Source organism: Felis catus, chromosome A1 (genome assembly GCF_018350175.1).
Source record: "Felis catus isolate Fca126 chromosome A1, F.catus_Fca126_mat1.0, whole genome shotgun sequence".
Lineage (NCBI taxonomy): Eukaryota > Metazoa > Chordata > Mammalia > Carnivora > Felidae > Felis > Felis catus.
This window is the reverse complement of record NC_058368.1, coordinates 196,531,499-196,552,998: the sequence shown is the minus strand read 5'-3', so window position 1 is coordinate 196,552,998 and position 21,500 is coordinate 196,531,499. Positions and strand designations below refer to the sequence as shown.

Here is a 21,500-nt window from a genome sequence, read left to right as displayed (position 1 = left end):
CAGCCTGTCTATATATAAATCTCCAGAGCTTTTATTGGACAACTGTGCCTGGGTGCCCAGAGGCACGTCACATGCAACACATCCTCAAACTCCTCTTTTCCCGTTGACCTAGCTTGATCATGGCATGACCCAGCAACTCAAGCCAGAAACCTGGGAAATCCTAGAATATTCCTCTTCAATTCAATCACCAAATCCATCTCTTTCAACATCTCTTTCTTGCCCTGAATGTTCATTTATCTTCAGGACTATGCCACAGCCTGACTAGCTAATCTGTTTCTCCACCACTCAGCCTCCACACTAGTTATCAATTATTTTCTTAAAAAAAAAAAAAAAGAAAGAAAGAAAGAAAGGACATTTGCTACTTCTAAGTGGTTCTCTAGTGTTTTCAGAATAAGTTCAGAACTAATGCTGTAGCCAATGAGGCCTTAAAAACTTTGCCCTTGGGGCACCTGGGTGGTTCAGTCCGTTAAGCATCTATCGCTCATGGCTCATGGGTTCAAGCTCCACGTCGTGCTCTGTGCTGACAGCTCAGAGCCTAGAGCCTGCTTCAGATTCTTTGTCTCCCTCTCTCTCTGCCCCTTCCCCACTCATGCTCTGTCTCTCTCTCTAAAAAATAAACAGTAAAAAAAAAAAAAAAAAAACTTTGCCCTTGCTTACATCTTCAACCTCTTGTCCTGTCATACATCCCTTTGCTTGACATAACCTCTGACCTTAGGTGATCCCAAATGGGCCGTTTAAAAATACTGTTACATACGCTCTTGTTACGCTGTTCCTTCCACCAGGAGTTGCCTCCCAGTCCCATATGCCTAGCTTTTTACTAGTCTTTCCAAATACTTCTTACTAAATGTCCCTTGCTCTTGGCAAAATTTCCCACTGAATTCCTCTTCTCTCATGTAGGGTCTCCCTTTGGGCTTCATCTCTGTATATTCCCTAAAATGGCATTTACCATTCTGTTGTTTTTTCCTCTCTCCTCTCCTAACTGGACTCCTTGAAGATAGGGCCATGTATTTCATCCTTAGAGACTTCATGGCCAGCAGTGGGTATAAGGTCCAATGTATGACTATTACAAGCATGGATATGTTTGGTGGATAGTCAATTCTCTAACATTGCCTCATTTGCAGAGCATGTCTATCTGTCCAGGGTCAATTACACGGCCTGTGGTTATCAATGGTTGGAAAAAGTCCCTGGTGAAGGGGTAGATGTGCAATGGGGTGGATCACAAGGTGGTCCAAGTCACAGTTATTTCTTAGTTGCCCGAACAAGTCTCACATCCTGTGTCTTTTCTCTCCTTGTCATCCTTTTCAGTCTCTGCTATGTCAGAGAAATTACACATGGCCGCTTCTAAGGATTCTTAGATTGGCCATATTTTTCCATTATGTAGTCTTCCTCTGCCCTCTGGTGGCTAGAATATGCTACAACATTCCACTTCAAAGAACTATGGCCTCTGGCAGTAGGAACAATGAAGAGGTATGCAACTTTGGAATACATTATCTGAGCCTATTTGTTCTTTTGCATTGCAATTTTCTGGAAAGATTAAATGATAAGGAGTAAAACGGTTCTTGGAATATAATAGGCAATAATTCTTAGCTTCTTTCCTTTTTAATGAAAGAACCCATCTTAAGAACAGGACAAAGAAAACTTGAATTTTATCTAATGATTAGGCTGGGTGGTTCCAGAACACTAAACCCAGAGATCTGTTAGTGGAAAAAAAGGTCTGGCAAGGGAGGTCCCTGCCTCTAAATAAAGTAGCTGTAAAGTTCTGAATAGGGATGGAAACTAATGACCATAGATAGCATTTATAAAATACATAGTCTGGGCCAGGTATACTTTATCCTCTTAACAGCTCAGCTGAGGTGGGTGCCTAGTTCCAGAATATTGCCCTACAGAGTAGATTGGTCAACTGGGGTAAAATAAATCCTCAAGTTGGGGACGAGGGACAGGAGGGTCAGGGAGAAATCATGGCCTGATAAAGACAGCAGACTCAAAAGGGATAATATTAGATTCTTTTAGTTTAAAAAGCAAAGCATCAAACAAAAACCCTAATGTCCAACAGGATCAAAGGTTTATCCAGTGTAAACCAGACCGCAAAAGTTCTGCTTTAGATACGATTTCTATCTAATAGGATCTAATTCATATGATACATTAGAGTCAAGAATGTGAGATTTAAAAAAAATGTTTATTTTTGACAGAGAGTGGGGGAGAGGCAGAGAGAGAGGGAGACAGAGGATCCAAAGCAGGCTCTACACTGACAGCAGAAAGCCCGATGTGGTGTTTGAATCCACAAACCATGAGATCATGACTGATCTGAAGTCAGACACTTAACCAGTTGAGCCACCCAGGTGCCCCCTCTCTCTCTTCTTATTTTTTAAAACAAGTTTAAACACATATTTACTCAATATTACTATATGCAAGGCACTTAAATAAAGCCTTTCATACCAAAGTCTTGTGTGTGTAAATTCTGCAATACCTTTATATGGAAGGAAACAGTTGAAATTCTTCATTATCAAAGAACAGATGATAGCCTGGAATAATATATTTGAGGCAAAGATACTCATGGAAAACCTTTGTAAATTCTTTTAAATAGAGGACAGCCCCGCCCTATCTTCAAGTCATTTTCTGGTAGAATCAATGCTTCAAACAGCTTTTTTAAAAGGTGGCATTGACACATTACATGTGTATATCAATTCATACACAAATGTTTATTGAAGTGCCTATGAATGCCCAGCACAGTGCTAGGCACCATTAAGGTTACAAGGGTCCCTGCTCCCATGGAGCTTACAGTCTAGTCAAAGAGCCACAGAACATTGATAAACATTTAAGTGTTTGAGTGGTAGAGACAAAAAGTGCCAAGGACCTGAGAGACAGAAGGGTGCTTAATTCCTCAAGAAAGGCTGGGAGAAAGAGGACTCCAGTTAGTTCTTGAAGGGCCTTATGTTCAGGGCCTACCTAAGTAGGGAGCAGGGCAAGGCATTCAGGTAAAGGCACACCAGCAGACATGGGGTTGGAGTGGAAGAAAACGGCCTATCCAGGAGCAGCACATACACTGAATTGTAGGGAACAAGCAAGCTAGAAACGTAGGTTGTAGCTAACTCTAGAGGGTGCTAAAACTCAACTGAATGATCTAGTCTTTTTTTTTTTAATTTTTTTTTTAAGGCATTTAGGAGACACCAAAGACACGTGGGCAGGGGCCATCGCATGATGTCAATAGATCTGACATGTGCAAAGTGGACTTCAGGAGAAGAAAGGTGAGGGAAGAAACTCAAAATCATGTCAGTAACCCTGACACAAAATGGTGACCACAGGTAAGGTGCTGACAGTGAGATGGAACCCCAGGACTCAGCCAGAGGGCACTGTTTTCCTCTCCTAAGTATTAAGGATTTAAAAATATGTATAGTGCTTTGGGGGCGCCTGGATGGTTCAGTTGGTTAAGCGTCCAACTCTTGGTCTTGGCTCAGGTCATGATCTCGTGGTTCATGTGACTGAGTCCATGTCAGGCTCTGTTCTGGCAGCATGGACCTGCATGGGATTCTCTCTCCCTCTGTCTCTAAAAATAAATAAACTTAAAAAAAATTTTAAATAACGGGGCACCTGGGTGGTTCAGTCGGTTAAGCCAATCATGATCGGCTCAGGTCATGATCTCACAGTTTGTGAGTTCAAGCCCCGCAACAGGCTCTGTGCTGACAGCTCGGAGCCTAGAGCCTGCTCCAGATTCTGTCTCCCTTTCTTTCTGCCGCTTCCCCATTCACACTCTGTCTCTGTCTTTCTCAAAAATAAATAAACATTAAAAAAATTTTTAAATATGTATAGTACTTTTAATTATACTAGTTTGTTGAAAAGAAAAATATCCAAAACAAGGTTTTAAAAATCCATTTAAGCATTTTTTTGTGATTGTTGTTGTTTTGTTTAACATGGAAGCAATACTTTCTATAATTAATCTGCTTTATGTGTGTTTCAATTAAAATGACTACAGAAATAAAAATCACTGAATTGCCATGGGTTTTTGAAGTAACCACAAAATTAAGCTGTGTGTAGGCCGGGGGCGGGGGGGTGGGCACGGGGGGGAATCTACCCGACAACACTGACAGGTATTGTACGTACCTTCTAAAAATGAAACAGATGTCTCACATATTAGGAATAGATACCAGGGTTATAAAGGGTATCAAGGATATTAATAATATCCTTCTTTATGGGAAAGCAACTTTAATATTATAAATGTGGTCACAAGTTTATACAGTCCTAAATCATTTAAAATCAACTCAGCTCTAGCAGATATTTCTGAAGAACAAACATAAAGGCATAAAAGTGAAGTAATTTCAGTAAAGGTAAACATAGTGTGCCTTCATCTTAATCATAAAATCCAGGCTGGATTATCCACAGGTGTGGAGAACAGTGCAAATGATCCAAATAGAGGATGAGCCAAACCCTGTCACACATGTCCTCGCTACCACAAACTTCCCTCTCACTTTGTCTGGAAAGTGAGAGGTACACTGGGCCATATGTTCTCTCCCGTGATCCTGATTAGCAGGATTTTCTGATATTATACCATGCCTCCTGCTTTGTATTGTATCTCCTCTTTAATGCACCTCGTATTCCCCTGTGCCCCAGCTCCCTATAAGCAATAAGCCTCAAGTATTACAAGATGTGTCAATATGCTAGGTGGCTCCTGTTAATTCTTTGGGCACAGACAGATGTACCTCTACTGAATACCTGGCTAACTGGTGGGGCATATAGGAGAAAAGCTAGGAAGGTTGTAGATTACCAAGTCAGCAGAAAGGAGTCAACAGATCTGGAATAAGAACAGCTAAGGCTTTTCTTTTTTTTCTTTTTTGCTAGTGAGTGGGAGTTTTCAGATGGCCAAATGAAGAGAGAAGTACTAGAATCCAGCTAAACCAGTGGTTCTCAAAGTATGGATCCTGGACCACATCAATATCAGCATAACCTAGGAACTTGTTAGGATTGCAAATTTGGGGGCCCCACCTAAGACCCACTGAATCAGAAAATATGGAGGTGGAACCCAGCAATCTGGGTTTTAGCAAGCCTTCCAAGTGATTCTAAAGGGAGCTAGCATTTGGAAAACACTGAGCTAGACTTACTGGGAAAAAGTTGGCTCTAGCCCCACAGCGTGTTTGACTTTCCTGTGGCCAATCCAATAATCTTTTCTGCACATCGGAATTACCTGGGGAGCTCCACAAACTAATGCCTGTGACCCACCACCAGTGATTGTGATTTAATTGGTTTGGGATAAGGCCTGGGCTTTGCAAATTTCTTTGAAGATCCTCAAGAGACCCTAAGGTGCAGACAACTTGGGGAACCATCTGATGAATCAAAAGATAACACACATAGTAGTCAAATTTCATTTCCAAATACCGTTCAAGGAAGTTTCCTGATTATTTCAGAGGACTGGAACGTTGTCATCAAAATCTTAAAATTTAAGTTCCGTATCCTATCTTTAAACAAAAGCCAAAACTCACTTTATTCTTGTAAACTACATTTTCTAAATTAAAAGGGACAGTTAATTCCTACATTATTTTGTTTGGAGAAAATCTGTAAGTTTGGAGTCAACAAGAGTTTGTGTCACTTTTCTCATTAAATATTCATCTATGCCATTTAGTTGTCCAAAAACGGCATCAGGAACACCTGCACAAGTGGAAAGGAACTGTCTGAGTTTCTGTACACTTGAGATGGCCTCTGTGATGGTGATTTTTGGCTGCTGTGGTGAAGATGCCTCTCCCTCATCCTCACTTCCAGCTTCATCTGTATTTTCACCAGCCTCCGTGCCCTGGATGACCTCTGTGTCCATCAGATCTTGAGAGATGATAAGGTCATCGTCTGCAGTGACAAAGTCCTGGAAATTTATTTCATTTGGGACACAGGTGGCAATAGCCACGGAGTGCCACAACTCTTCAGTGGCTATCTCTGGTTCACTGGCTGCTGCTTCTGGGCCGGAATCCGTCAGTTCCATAGGGATGATGCCCGCCTTCTGCCAGCATCTCACCACCGTGGACTGCTTGACTGACCACCACGCTGCAGCGATCATGTCAATGGCCTGCCTCATGTCCACTTTTTCTTGATCCTCACTGCTGTGGCGCTTGAGGAGGATCTGTTTCAGGAGGTGGCTTCTATATAGCACTTTCATGGTGTGAATTATGCCAAGATTCAGGGGCTGCAGAACGGCAGTACAGTTGGAGGGCAGGTACCCCACCTGAATCCTTTCCAAGCGTGGCAGCATGTTGTGAGCCGAGCAGTTGTCAATCAGCAGGAGGATGCGGCGCTCTGCCCGCTTCATCCTGGCATCCACTTGCATCAGCCACTCGTTGAACAGGTCCTGCGTCATCCATGCCCACCGGTTGGCTCGGTAATCACAAGGGAGGGAATGGACATTCCTGAGACAGCGTGGGTTGGCTGACCTACCAACAATCAATGGTCTCATTTTTTCAGTCCCCGAAGCATTGCAACAAAAGAGTGCTGTCAACCGCTGCTTTGCTTTCTTGCCCCCTCTACAATGGTCCCCTTTAGCAGCAAGCGTGTGCTGGGGAAGCAACTGGAAAAACACTCCTGTCTCGTCAGCATTAAAGATATCATCTGGGCTGTAGTCAGCAATCAGTTTTATAATTTCCCCTGCATGCCACTCGTTAACCTTATCTATTCCTAGACCATTCATTAATCTGTCACTATCCTCTCTACAGACTGCTTTCAAAGCAATTCCGTGGCGATCCCTAAATCTGTTCAGCCAGCCCACACTTGCTTGAAAGTTGTCATAGCCAAGCATGTTGGCCAAGTTTAGTGCTTTTTTACGAATGACAGAACCAGTCACAAGAATGTTTTTGGCATGGATTTCTCGAAACCAAGCAAAAACAGCCTTATCGATGTCGTCATAGAGAGCGTTTCTCATCCTTTTCCGCTGGGGTCCTACGGATGCCTCCCGGACCTTCTCTTCAAACTTGGCGCGGTCCTTTAAGAATGTAGACAAGGTGGAAGGAGTGATACCGAATTCTTTTGCCACGTCGCCTTTCCTCTTTCCCGAGTCTACAGCTTCCACGACTTTCATTTTCTCCTCCAGGGAGAACTGCCGACGTTTCTTGTTCCCCTTGTTTGCCATGTCCGCAGAATGAGGGCCGGGCCACGATTACCAGGGCTGTGTGTGTCCCTCCTCCTGGCTTGTTTTGTCACAAGTGTAGAAAGCTGAGGAGACAAAATGGAGGACCTGTCGGGAACCAAAGATCACAGATTCCCCCTAAACGATGGGTCAGATTTTTCAAAATCCTACTAGGAAATGATAACATAAGGCCCAAATCAAGAGAAAACGGGATTCATACTACTGCTTTTGGTAGGGATTACTTATTTAGACTCATAGCGTGTTTGAAATAGAAGAGATCTTACAGAGGATCTAGTTCACTTACACTTTCCGAGCTTCTGTAGAAATAATAATGTCTGCTCTGATATGAGAGTAGATTGAAATAATAGACGGTGAAGAGGTTTGCAAATAGCAGTGTGCTGTATAAATTCAAGGGATTATTTTCTGACTCATTTTAAAAACAGAAACTAAGGCCAAGAGAAGGGCCTACCCAAGTTCACACAGCTCAGATTTCTTGATTCCGAATTCGTGGCATTTCTTCTACTCCATAGTCCTGCTTGAAATGCCAACAAAATGAGATCTTCAAAGCTCTACCCCTGTTTGGCTTGGAAGGATTTTCACTGTGGGGATGTTTGTGGTAGCCACACATTCATTTAGTGAATATTTATCGGTGCCAAGTGGCAAGGATATCGTGATGAACAACACAGTCAAGGTCCCCGCCCTTATGGAATATACAGTATGGTGGAGGAAGATCAACAGTAACTGAACAGATAAATAAGAGAATGATAGAGGGTGATATGGCTATGAAAAAAATAAACATGATCAGGCAGTAGCAGTTTTGCTAATTGCCTGTGCAGACAGTTTATCATGAGAGTCCTCACAAGACAGGGGGCTGTGACCTTCTACTGTGACTGCAACTTTCCAAGCGCTGACTTCTATCACCACCTCCACACTTATCTATTCATTCTTGGCATCCTCTACGTGCTAAGCACTGTGCTCGATGCCAGCCATACAGAGATGGATGGAACATAGTGCTCACCATTGAGGAGCGCACCAGGGACTCAGAGAAGACAAGCACTACAGTGTATGGAAAACTATAAAAGAGGTTACAGAGTACTCTGAGCTAGAACACAGAAGTGGGGATGATCAACTGGGTGGGGCATGGGCAGTGCACTTCAAAGAGGAAACCACTGATATTGGGTCTGAAAGTATAAACAACTAGGAATTCATGAAATAGAAGGAAATGGGTGTAAATGCAATAAAGTACTATATAAAACAAGATGGCATGGTCAGGAAAAAAAGTCTCTGGAGAAGAAAGCAAGAGCCAAATCATAGAAATTCTAGCTTGATCCTGGGACAATAAGAGGCCAGAGAGGTCTGTTTATTTGAATGACATGATCATATTTGCATTTTTTTTTCATATTTGCATTTTTTATTTAAAAAAAAATTTTTTTTTTCAACGTTTATTTATTTTTGGAACAGAGAGAGACAGAGCATGAACGGGGGAGGGGCGGAGAGAGAGGGAGACACAGAATCAGAAACAGGCTCCAGGCTCTGAGCCATCAGCCCATAGCCCGACGCGGGGCTCGAACTCACGGACCGCGAGATCGTGACCTGGCTGAAGTCGGACGCTTAACCGACTCCGCCACCCAGGCGCCCCCATATTTGCATTTTTTAAATGTTTATTCATTTTGAGAGAGAGAGCCAGTGTGAGCGGGGGATGGCAGAAAGAGAGAAAGAGAGAGAGAGAGAGAGAGAGAGAGAGAGAGAGAGAGAATCCCAAGCAGGCTCCATGCTGTCAGCACAGAGCCCTACACAGGGCTTGATCCCACAAACTGTGAGATCATGACCTGAGCCAAAATCAAGAGTCAGACGCTTAACCGGCTGAGCCACCCAGGTGCCCCAGATTTGCGTGCGCTTTAGAGAGTCCTTTGGTTGCAAAGTGCAGAACCTGATGGTTAAAATCATTTCCCCAAGAGGTGGCCCTAACTCTGAAGATGAAAGCAAGCTAGCCTAATAGGCCATAGACGGTTGGGATATGTTAATTTGAATGTAAAGGGAAGCTACTGAAGGATTTTAAGTGAGGAGAAAGATGACTGTTAGGTAAAGAATGGAACTGAAGGGGGTCAGAGAAAAGGCAGGGGAGACTAGTTAGGAGGCTGCTGTGTGAGTCCCAAAGTGAGAGAATGGTGACTGGGATTACAGGAATAGTGGATATGGTGAGAAATAGTTTGGGTCTACGTTTTTGTAGATCTTGCTGATGGACTGCATGTGAGGTGCAGGGGGAGTCAAAAGGTAACTCCCAGATTTCTGGCTGGAGCACTGAGCAATCCCATGGATGGTGGTACCATTTACTGAGATGAGAACTGATTACCGAGGAGATGGAAACCAATTACTGAAGATCTACTTCATAAACGTAACTTGTTACTTTGCATGCTTTACACAGCTTACACACGACAGGACTGGGATTCAACTCCTGGGAGACTCAGCACGAAGTCAGTGTTCTGAACACTTACAGAGTGCTACATACCCTGTTCTGGGAACTACCAGTATCGAGAGGAGACACGGAAAGAGAATGAAGCAAGAGCCAAGCCAAAGTCTCGTAGGTCAAGCTAAGTTTGAATTTTATTCTAAGTGAATGAAAAGACACTAAGTGATCTTAAGCAGAAAGTGACCGAATCAGACTTAACAGTGCAAAAAGATCACTCCGCCTGTTGTGTGGAGAGCAGATGGCAGAGCTACAGGAGAGGAGGTGGGAAGAGACTGCATCAGTCCAGGAGGAAACAATGGTGACCAGGATGTTGGTGACAGTGGTACATGGAGAAAAGTATGCAGATTGGAAATACATTTGCAAGACAGTGAGTGTCGTGCAGGGACTTGTACAAATGTGGAACATTCTGTGACACTGGCGGGAAAATAGTATACCATTCTTGTCTGATTCCAGACCGTCTCCACTTGGGTCATTCGGCTAGGTTTCACTTCAGGAATTCACTATCATAACTGTGTGTGGGGCAGAAGGACGGATTGGGGGCAGATCACCCGGGTGAGAAGGACAGCTTGATGCGGCACTAACAAGTAAGAATCCTATCCTGAAAAAGCAGGGACAGACTGGGCAAGGCTGGGGTCAGGCCTTGAACACCGTGCTGAAAGGGAGGTGCTGGGGCTCCGGACGGCCCGACGTGGCTTTGAGAGGTGAGGCGTGGCCTCGACCTCTCACGCTCGGCACAGCCCCGCCCCAGTTACCTGAGCGCCCTACGGCAACGCCCGAGGGCTAAGCGGCCCCGGCGTCCCACCGCGGGCGGCCGCAGCTTCCTCCTCCTCCCGGAACTTCTAGCCGGAAGCAGTCCGTCCGCCTTACCAAGCCCCCTCTAAGCATCTAAGGAGTTCCTATGGGCCCGCCTCTCGACTAGGGCTGGACTGTTGCGCTTGCGCAAAGGGTCGCACGCAGTCACGCGCAGGTGGCCGCTTCCGGCGCGCCGCGAGGGCCGCCGGGAAGGGTCTCCCTGGCGATCCGAGGTGTGCTGCTGCCGCTGCTGCCGCCGCCGCCGCCGCGGAACCGGTGCTGCGGCGACGCCCGCGTCCCTGCTGTCTTCCTCGGGTTCCCCGGGGCTTGACCCCCGGGGCCCTCGGCAGGCGTCGGTGAAGAGCCTGCGGAGCGAACCTGTGCTCCCGTACCCGCCTTCCACGACCTCATATCGCGACTCCGAGGAGGGGGAGCGAGAGGAGCTGTCGCGACTCCGCGCCGTGTGTCGCCGGGCGGGGCCGCGGGGCCGGGGCTCCTCCAGCCCCCGGGATGCGCGCGCGAGCCCTCGCCTCCACTTCCTTGTTGCCGCTGTCACGACTGGAGCCGCTTCTCGCCGACAGCGGGGAGCGCGAGTGCGCCGGCCAGCCCCCTCGTCGAGCCCTCGGGCCGGACGCCTCCGGGAATGTGAGCCGCGCGGCGTGCACGCTCCTCCGGGTAAGTCCCGCCCTCGGGCACCTCGCTGCACTGTGCCACCGACCCGCTGGGCCACCTCGAGTCGGGTCCTGCGGCTCTCGGAGCCCTGTTGCCACTTCCACAGAATAGGAGCAGTAAGCCTTAGTGTTCTTCCGCATTCGGAAGGGACGTCTGAGACCCCGAGAGGGGAAAGAACTAGCTCAAAGGCAAGCCATGGCCCTTAGTCGAACCGTCAAAGGCCATCTCGTGAGGTTATGAGGAGCGTCTGAAAGAACAAAGTGTCTCAGATTTCACGTATTGCCCTTAATCCTGTTTTACAGATGAGAACAGTGAGGCTGAGAGAGTAAGTAGGTTTCTCAAGGTCATAGAGCTCTGTGTGGATGCCGTTAAAATGGGTAACTTAGAATCCTGATCTTTTGCCTTCTAGAGCCCTTGGTTTTAACCTTTATATTATCCTGCCTTTTTTTGCACTGGTGTATTGAGGCCTAGGGTCTGAAAATCATCTTGGACCCAGGTTAAAATGGGGTAGTCAAACAAGCAAAAACCCAGGACAATCTATTCCTGCCCCCACCCCAAGGTGATTGTAATGACTCTGTTTCCTAAATTGTTTTTGCTCTGGGTGCTAAAATCTTATATGGCATTCTTTACAGATGCTTTCCTGCAGTTACTGCTTTTCTTTGCAAGACTCTCAAGGGCTGAAAAGTCAATTGATTAAGGGCAAAAAAAGGACAGTACCTACATAGCCTTGATTTGAATTCTAGCTACCCTTACCCTGTGAAGGCACTGGTCTGTCAACTTACCCAACCAAGTTGTGGGTTATATTCTCTTCCTGGGTTGCACTGTGACAGAATGCAGGGTTTATTTGTTTTAATGGGAAGGGAAATCATTAAAGTGACACAGAATGAGAAAGAACCTTGGGAAGAATGTGTTTTTGACTGGGGGTGTCTTTAAAGTTATAGGTGACACATTGTTTGTCTGCATTTTCTAGGGGAGGGTTTTTAGCTTTCATAGCATTCTCAAAGGTATTCTTGCCTTCCCCAAATTTAGCAGCTTACCTGTTTCAGCTTTTTCATCGCACATAAGGAACAACTGAAATTCGGGGTGGAGTATCGACTTGTCTGAGATCACATGGTTAGAGTTGAGCCTTGAAGCCAGGTCTTCGTGCGCTGCTCAACATGCAGTGCTCTTTTTCTCGTTATACCTTAACCAGGTAACCTCGTCATTTGTTGAGTGAGGTTTAAATGAGATGTGAGTGGGCTTTGTAATACACAGATGTCTCCTGTGTTTTCTGCTCCGACTCCCTCCTCCCAGAAGCCTAAGTTCTCTTCTGACAGATTTTCAGGAGCAACAACAGTGTATCATTTCTGTCTCATAAAATTGAAGTGGTTTCTGGAAACCTTTCTCCCTCTAAGGATGGAGTCTTTTGGGTAAAACTCCTACTAAGAACGTGGCCACAGATATACTAGCTCTTGTGGCCACAAATATACTAGCTCTTCTTGAACTCGTCATTCAGGTTTTTTTGTGCCTTTCTTTTTCCAGCAAAATCCGTTCATAGATTTTCTGTTTCTTAGGCCGGACAGTAATGTTGGTCTGTCAGATTGCCGTTTAAACCTAAGCTGTCCAATACTCTAGCCATATATGTGGCTAATTTAAATTCATTACATTTAAACAAAACCAAATTAATTTGGTTCCTCAATCATACTAGTCATATTTCAGGTGCTTAGTAGCCGTATTGGAGAGCACAGATACAGAACATTCCCATCATTTGCAGAAAGGGTATTGAACAGTGCTGGTTTAGAGGATTGCCAGTGGAGATGGGGAGCGGTGTAGTATAATGAAAGAAGGCTCGGAGAGTTGGCTTTTTCAATTAAAAAAAAAAAAAAATCTGTTCAGTCCCTATTTGGGTGTGGTGGCCTTAGGCATGTCATGAAACCACAGATTATTAATCTTTACTAATGAACCCTTTATTTTGTGTAGCACTTGACTATTCTCAAATAGACTTACTTCTATGGTATCCTTTGAGCCTTATCACTGTAAATCTGTAGCAAAGGTGGATGAGACATCTTTCTTTTTATATGTGAAAGACTCGAACCTGAACTAGCTGAAGGACCTACCTGCTCAAAGTCACACAAGCTGGCAGAGTGTAAAGAAATCTATTACATACAGCCACTTACTGCGTGTCTGAATGAATCATTGAAGCAGTTTGCTTAAGGTAATGAAACATGAGAGAGGGTCCAGAACTTCTGACTCCTGGCTAAGTATTCTTTTTACCTGTTACCATATGGAATTCTTATAATGTGGGGGCTATTCTTTGAGTTGAAGAATTATTACGTCCCATGAATGATTATAAGCAAATGGGCTGTCTAAGCTAGTGATCCTAAATTTGCCTAGTCAAAGGAATCACCTGGGACACTTGTTAAGCATGCAGATTTCCATACCCTCTTGGAGATTTCGGATTCTGAAAAGCTGAGGTGGAACCCTGGAATCTGTATGTTTGTTAAGTACTCCGCCCCCCCCCCTCCTCCTCCCAGTGCTTCCTAGGATCTGCTGAGTTTGGGAAATGACTGAACCTTAAGGGCCTGGCAGAGATAGGGGATCACTGGATCAAGTGCCTGCTGTCCTTTTTAGGATAGATTCTTGAAACTTGTTTGTGTTTGCCTTTGCTCTAGCCATGGATGCATCATATGATGGTACTGAGGTAACTGTCGTGATGGAGGAAATTGAGGAAGCCTACTGTTATACCTCTCCTGGGCCACCCAAGAAGAAGAAAAAGTATAAAATACATGGAGAAAAGGCCAAGAAACCCAGGTTAGCCAACACGTTTAGGTAGCTGACATTTATAAACACAAGCTGCTTGGAAAACTGTGTTGAGGAAGACCTTGGGCTGTGTCCAGATTCTTTGAGAGTGCCATGTCTGTTATTGAACGGGTGTGGTGTTGTGGGGAGAAGGGGATGGGAAGTAGGAAGTGATACCAGCAATTGCCATTCCTGGCCAGATTATGATCATGTTTTCCTGTCACTGGAAATTGTACTGTACAAATGGTGGAAGCTATGTACAAATGAACTGTGTTATGTATTATTGTCATTGTCGATACTGAAGCATTTAAAATCAGGCATTAATAAAACTACAGAATCATAAACAGTATCAGCGATGTCTATAAAGACTATCCATACTGTAGCTCTAATCTCCCTCTTAACTAAACACTCCAAACTTCTTGCTGAAGTTACCAGTTTCAGGTTACTTTGGTAGTTCATTTACTTCCCTTTCTCAACTCTGGGGAGGTGCTGTTCACCGGTGAGATGGCCAGAGGCTGTGTAGAGGAGTAAAGCATGTGAGTGATAACCAGATTGCGATCAGCCCCCTAAGTAACCTTTCCCTGAGAGAGGAGTGACAGGGCACTTGTATATCTTTGCTCATACTGGCCTTTAAAGCCAGTCATTCCTGTAGAAAATGCGGTCCATTGAAAAGTGAATCAGACAAGCTTCTGCTTCCAGCTTTCTGGAGGGAGAAACCTGTACACCGTCTGGGGCTGTTATTTAAATGTTTGTTTTGCTTCAGTCCCTGTTTGGTTAAATCCTTTGAAATAAAAAGCTAGGTTTTTGCCTCTTTACTGTCAAACCCTAACACTGCAGTATTTACTGGTCGAATGAGGGAAAATCTGAAGAAGTCACTGCTTCCTTTAGGTCGGCTTACCTTCTCTACTATTACGACATCTACTTGAAAGTGCAGCAGGAGCTCCCCCACCTCCCTCAATCCGAGATCAATAAGAAGATTAGTGAAAGTTGGAGGCTCCTGAGTGTGGCTGAGAGGAGTTATTATCTGGAGAAAGCCAAACTAGAGAAAGAAGGTTTGGATCCTGTAAGTAATTTTGTTTTCCAACTAATTTCTCCTCTGGGTCAGTGGTGAAGGCCTTGGGAAGACCAGCCTCCTATTCTCTTGTTTCCTTTTCTTGGGAAAACTTTGAGTCCGTTTTATCTTTTTTTAGTTTTTCTTTTTTAAGGTCTATTCATTTATTTTGAGAGAGAGAGCATGCACGTGTGAGGGAGGGGCTGAGGGGGGGGGGCGGGAATGAATCCCAAGCAGACTTTGTGCTGTCAGTGCAGAGCTCAGCACAGGGCTCAGTCCCACGAACAGTGAGATCAAGACCTGAGCTGAAACCAAGAGTTGGATGCTTAACCGACTGAGCCACCCAGGTGCCCCAAGTTTTGTCTTCATGTAGTAGCTTATATAGGCATTTTTCCTGCACAGTGTTCATGTTACTCATTGAACGTAATGCATGTGTGTCGTGCTGGTTGCTATCAGTTATAACATAATCAGCAGTTGGGCTTGGCTTGCAGAGTTTAGAAGTAGATATAGCTGCTTTGTATAATGTCACATTCTTCTGTTACCCGCTGGTGGTTGTGCACTGTGCCAGAAGCAGAAATGCAAGGTTAAAGCTGAAGATGATGGAGGAGACTGAGGCTTGAATTAAAGAATACTCTAGAGTGCCTTCCAGTTTGTGCCTGTCAGCCATTGTGTATTTCTAGTTCATAGTAACAAAACACACTGGCAACTGTTAATAGGGCTGGCTTATTTTTGTTTGTTTGTTTTTACTCTTTTTTAAGAGAAAGAGCTAGAGGGCACAAGTAGGTGAGAGGGGCAAAGGGAGAAAGAAAGAAAGGAAAGAGAAAATCTTAAGCAGGCTCAAAAGAAAAGAAAAGAGAAAATCTTAAGCAAGCTCCATGCTCAGTGTGGAGCCCAATGTGGGGCTTGATCCCATGACCTATGCCAAAATTAAAGAGTCTGGATGTTCAACCAACTGAGCCACCCGGGTGCCCCAGGGCTGTTTTTTTGTTCTGTTTTGTTTGTTTTTAACAAATTCCTGCAGGAAAAATATCCCGGTTACTGCAGGGTTAACCTTAACTCTTTTTTTCAGTTGAAACATTGTCTCTACTTTCTTTTTGGATAATATAGAGCAAAGGTTCTTCAGGAATGCAACAACTGTGTTACAGCAGAAGAGGTTGTGTTTTCCCTTAGTGGAGCCGTCTGCCAATGCCATTTAGATTATGTTGTCCTTAAATTGGCTTGGCATTCCTCTTCTGGAAGAGTTTTGTGCTATCTACGGTCTTGGAGATACCACTTTGTATCCCCTCCTTTAGATGATTTGTTTATAAATAATCTGGGAGACAATTCCTGTTGGAGATGGAAAGTGGAATTTAGGAATTAAGTGCATATACCCCTGTGGTTTCCCCATTATAAATTCAGCAACCTTTTGCCCTGATACGAGAAAATTTTCCCTATTCCCAGAGTGATAATAGCATTTAAGGGTAGACAGTAATATAGGTCCTTATTAAGACTTTAAAAAAAAATTGTTTTTAAATGTTTGTTTATTTATTTTGAGAGAGAGAGAGATGGAGAGCGAGCAGGGCAGAGCCACCGAGAGAAGGAGACAGAGAATCCGAAGCAGGTTCTGCACTGTCAGGGCAGAGTCCAACGTGGGGCTCAAACTCACGAACTGTGAGATCATGACCTGAGCTGAAATCAAGAGTTGGACTGAGCCATCCAGGCACCCCTTGTCCTTATTAAGACTTTAAATTTTTTTTTTTTAAGTAAATCATCTGCAGTATCCACATGGGATTTTATATATTTACCGTCATCTCTGCCACTACTGCCAAGAACATGAATAGATTATCTCTGATATTAACTAGCTGTGACCTTGGAAGAATCACTTAATCTTTGAGTCTTAGTTTCCTCATTTATAAAGTGGGGAGTAATAGTAACTGCTTACAGTGTTTAAAATAGATAACATAAAGCATCTAGCTGAGTCCTTGGCATACACTGCCTTCGTCGATAAATATCACTCTTTACTAGGTTAAGTGTCCAGTGGCCACATAATAAGAAAAGGTGGTATTTCATGAGCATCTGAACGTGCCAAGACTGGGGAAGGCTTTAGGTGCTGTTTTGAACTCTCCCATGTTGCCTGGTGTGAAGGTGAGACCCTCCTGCCTGCGCACTTTGAAAGCCTGTCAGAGACTTTGTGGCAGCTTGGCGTCTCGGCAGCCCTTCCAGTGTCTTGCCAAGTGGCAAGACCCGTGGTTCCAGCGTCATTCAGGCCAGCCTGGTTTCTCTGTGCGCGGATTTGTTGATTAAGTCCAGATCATTCTTTGCATTTGCTACCACTTAATCTTGTTCTCCTGACCTGTCTGCTTCAAAGGGTGACTTGAGAATGTCATTTCTCCATTATCTCTCCAGTAAAGGCTCCATAAAGGATTTGGCCTGTCTGCTTTTATGTTTCATCTGAGTGCTTCTTTTAACTTTCATCTCTGAGTGCTTCCTTTGTACCTTAAGTAGTCTCATCGACTTCTTGCTTTTGATTTATTTAAGGATCCTTTTGTAATGGACTTAGTGTTCCTTTTAAAAGATGCATCTGAAATTATTTCCATTTAATTTCAGTTCTCACTTAACTGTTGACTTTGAACTTTTCTGTTTTACTTATTGGGTAACTTTCAGTTTAATTTGAAAAAAGAAAACAAAAGCACCTTTTTCTTGGGTACCAATTAGCCATGAAGGGTTGTGCTTTTAATACCTGGTTTCCTTGCTCCTTAGAAGAGCTGGCTTAGAGTCCTAGCTTTATTACTTTCTAATTTTGTATTTTAAGAAAATTTACCTCCCTAAGTTTTGGTAGGAATAATTATAGTACCCAACTTAATAGTGTTGTTTTTAAGGTCGGGAAAGTGTTTTCTAAACTTTAAGATCCTAGTCAGTGTTCATATTTCTATCTGGCCCACTCCCCCACCCCCACCAGTATATTCAGGTCCTTGTCAGATATCCCCATCCATACACACTTTGTCTCATGATGTGATCGGTTCATCTTTGTAAGTCTGGGAGAAACCAGTGTTATCAGAATCCTTGCTTGCTGCCTTGAGTTCCAGTTTGACCTGTTGACTTGTATTTTAGGCGTTTTGGGATTTTACTGAACATTGTACATTCTCATGTTTCAATCTTCTGCCACTTTGGAATCCTAAAGTACCAGAGCTGGGAAGAACTCATAAATAGCTAAATTCAGCTTCTTCATTTTATAGATGGGGCAGCAAGACCTAAAAAGTGGAAAGTATTTGCTCAAAACTATGCAGATCTGGGATTCCAGCTCACAGTTCCAAATGCCAAGATCAGTGCCCTTTCAGAGTCTGATCTATTTTATCTGTCTGTCTCCTGTGTGACTGAGCAAGTAAGCTACATTGGTGAAACTGTGATTCAGATGAGGGTGACATTGCTGTTGACGGAGGCTGACCCTAACTAAGTCTTGGGGTCAAGAGAGGAGTCTTTCTGGTACCCTTTTACAGGGGGGGAAAAAAATCATCATACGTGTATGTCCATGCAGTCTCATGCCATTTATCTCTGCTTGTCTTCCCCTTCCTGGCTTACTCATCCTCAGAACTCTAAGCTCTCTGCACTGACTGCTGTGGTTCCGGACATCCCAGGTTTCCGCAAGATCCTCCCCCGCTCAGATTACATCATCATCCCCAAGAGCAGCCTACAGGAGGATCGGAACTGCCCTCAGCTAGAGCTTTGTGTGGCCCAGAACCAGATATCCCCTAAAGGGCCATCTCTTGTGTCCAGTGCTGCCCCGGAGGCAGTGCCCAGCCATGCAGGCATGGCAGAGCAGTGCCTGGCTGTGGAGGCCCTAGCTGAGGAGGTGGGAGCCCTTGCCCAGCCAGGTGCTGTACAAGAGATCGCTACCTCAGAGATCCTCAGCCAGGATGTGCTCCTGGAGGAGGCTTCCCTGGAGGTAGGAGAGAGCCACCAACCGTACCAGACAAGCCTGGTGATTGAAGAGACCTTAGTGAACGGCTCACCAGACCTCCCCACCGGAAGCCTGGCTATGCCCCACCCCCAGGTTGGGGAGAGCATGTCAGTGGTAACTGTCATGAGGGTAAGTGACTTTGGTACTGATGTCTCTTTTGCTTTATCTGAAATTCCTCCAAAGGCAGCAAGTGCCATGCGGTGGTAATTAAGAGTACTGGTGTGGACTTCTAGTAGGACTACAGTCCTCTTGAACCTTTTTGCCCCCGGGCTTACTCTAAAGTTCTCTTCAGTTTCTTAGGCACTCTTACCAACTCCTCTTGCCCATGATAGCTAGGGTTTTCTTCACATGAGATAGTCCAGAGGTAGATTAATAGCATTTAAATGATATGGGCTATCCATGAATCGAAGCCAGGATCTGTCAAGCTGTTAGGATTTTATGTTCCCTGAAGATTGTTTTGGCAAACACAATAGTACCTTGAACTGTTGAGGAGAGTGTTCAGATGGTCTTCCTGGGCATAGAGTGTGTAGGAAAAAGGAAGCTCTACTTAAGGCCAGATCGATGGGACTTACAGTTAAGAGGAGTCTCTCCAGTGGCATAAGTGTCATGCCCAGCTGAGGGGAAAGAGCAGCTTCAGTGGTCCCACTGCGTGGCTCCCCTCTATTACCCTGGGTAGTGTTGCATCCTTAGAGAGTAGGAGTTCTGCTTAGGCTGAGAGGAATGTAGGATGGCCTACATGTATGAGAGGAGAGCAGGTACCCCCTTGCGGAGGAATCTATGGTAGGCCTAAGTCCATTTTGTTTGTTGCCTCCCTGCTATTTATGATAATGAAGCATGCCACCTGCCTGCTTAAGGCAGATTGATAGGGTGTTAAGAACATGTGACAGGGTCAGAAGACTTGGATTCTTTCACTAAGTGCTTATGTGATTTTAGGAATCCTAAGTCTGTTAGAACCTCACTTTTCTCATCTGTGAAATGAGGATAGCACATTCTCTGCAGTAACAGTTTTCTCTTTATTCTAAATTAAAGTTTTGAGATGATCATAGATTCGTTTTTTTGGGCAAGCACATTGTTGTTATTGGACTTGATCAGTCTTTCAGTGTTGTGGGTGGCCCTGGGTGTTTGTTCTTTATTCCATCTCAGTAAAACCGTCCTTCTCTCCGTGTGCCCACAGGATCCCAGTGAGAGTAGCTCCTCTGCGCCAGCCACGCAGTTCATCATGTTGCCTCTTCCTGCCTACTCAGTTGTGGAGAACCCCACCTCCATCAAACTGGTCAGTGTGTGGGGAGCTGATGGAGATTAGGGCTCCGTAAGAATTCTCTTCCAGGTAGTTTTGTAAAAGTCCTAGTAACGTTAAGACAGTAGTACCACTGGCAAACTCAAATTATCTGGTCCAGGTATTTACTGGGCAGAGGGGTATGGGGAGGGTCTGTGAATGGGGTGCTGCAGGACCCTTAAACTCCTCAAGTTACATACGAACTTTTCTTCTTAAGAGCATTTACCTAGGATAGGTTCGGTACCTCTTTCCAAATTCTCAGAAGCATACATGATATAGAAAAATTGAGGGGCCACTGATCTGATTCAATCTTATTACTGTACCGATTAGAAAAAAGGGCCAGAGAAGAGAAAGGACTTGTTCTCCTAAGTATCCAAAACCACTGGGCTGCAAAACAAGCCAGAACCAGGACCCTAGTCTTTTGATTCTCAGTTAATGTTATTTTCCATCACATACTGCAGCATATGGGCTGAGATTTATCCCTAAATATTTCATGTTTTTTATGCTATTGTAATGTTATTCCAAAGCTTTTTTCTTTTTTTTTTTTTTTAAAGTTTACCTATTTATTTTGAGAGAGACAGCGAATGTGAGGGAGGAGCAGAGAGAATCCCAAGCAGGCTCTGTGCTGTCAGCACAGAGCCCAACGTGGGGTTCAAGCTCACAAAACTGCAAGATCATGACCTGAGCCAAAATCAAGAGTCAGACACTTAACTGACTGAGCCACCCAGGCACCCCAAAACTGTTTTCAGTATCTGATTGTTCACTACTAGTATATGATAATATAATTGATTTTTTTTGTATATTAAATTTGTATTTTGCAACTTTGTTAAACTCATGTTTCCTGGTAGCCTTTTTGTAGTTTCTGTTGCATTTTCTACATAGATGGTCATGTTGTCTGTGAATAAGGACAGTTTTATTTCCTCCTTTCTGATCTGGATTCCTTATTTCTTATCACCCTGTCTAGGACCTCCAGTATAATTGAATAAAAATGGTGAGAGCAGATATCTTTGTCTTGTTCCTTGTCTTACGAGGAAAGCATTCAGTCTTTCACCACTAGGTGTAATATTAGTTATAGGTTTTTCAAAGATACCCTAATCAAATTTAAGAAGTTCTCTTATATTCCTAATTTGCTGGGAGCTTTTATCGGGAATGGATGTTGGATTGTGTCAAATGTTTTTCCTATGTTTGTTGAGATGGTTGTAGGGATTTTCTTTTTTAGTTTGTTAACGTGGTTAATTTCATTGTTTTTCAAATGTTAAACCAACCCTACATTCCTGGAATAAACCCCACTTGGCATTGAGGTGTTATTCTTCCAGCATATCGTTGGATTTGTTTTGCTGAAGTTTTGCGCAGAAATTTTGTGTCTATATTCATGAAGGATGTTGGTCTCTAATTTTCTTGTATATTGCTTATCTGGCTTTAGTATCA

General features: G+C 44.2%; 2 protein-coding genes across 9 annotated transcripts in view; one reads left to right on the top strand and one right to left on the bottom strand.

Annotated features, from left to right (window-relative positions):
- Positions 1–4,180: 4,180 nt before the first annotated feature.
- On the bottom strand, positions 4,181–10,454 carry TIGD6 (tigger transposable element derived 6). Of its 2 annotated transcripts, none has more exons than XM_003981401.6 (2): positions 10,319–10,454; positions 4,181–7,182 (listed from the first exon to the last, which is right to left on the bottom strand). In XM_003981401.6, the coding sequence occupies exon 2, from the start codon at positions 7,097–7,099 to the stop codon at positions 5,525–5,527; it is 1,575 nt and encodes a 524-aa protein (XP_003981450.1). In that variant the 5' UTR covers positions 7,100–7,182; positions 10,319–10,454; the 3' UTR covers positions 4,181–5,524. The 2 variants fall into 2 exon arrangements, with proteins under 2 accessions (XP_003981450.1, XP_044892921.1); XM_045036986.1 differs by having other exon boundaries at positions 4,181–7,204; positions 10,319–10,444.
- A 442-nt stretch (positions 10,455–10,896) lies between these two features.
- HMGXB3 (HMG-box containing 3) overlaps positions 10,897–21,500 on the top strand; it is a 47,181-nt gene continuing 36,577 nt past the window's right edge. For 4 of the 7 annotated variants that reach the window (XM_045036975.1, XM_045036972.1, XM_045036977.1 and 1 more), the window contains exons 1-5: positions 10,900–11,033; positions 13,682–13,820; positions 14,697–14,871; positions 18,428–18,925; positions 19,971–20,069. In XM_045036975.1, coding sequence (XP_044892910.1) covers positions 13,684–13,820; positions 14,697–14,871; positions 18,428–18,925; positions 19,971–20,069 — 909 coding nt within the window. In that variant the 5' untranslated portion in view covers positions 10,900–11,033; positions 13,682–13,683. Of the gene's footprint in view, positions 11,034–11,240; positions 13,821–14,696; positions 14,872–18,427; positions 18,926–19,970; positions 20,070–21,500 lie in introns of those variants that run through there. The other 3 variants (XM_019810700.3, XM_019810706.3, XM_045036978.1) reach the window with 3 other exon arrangements.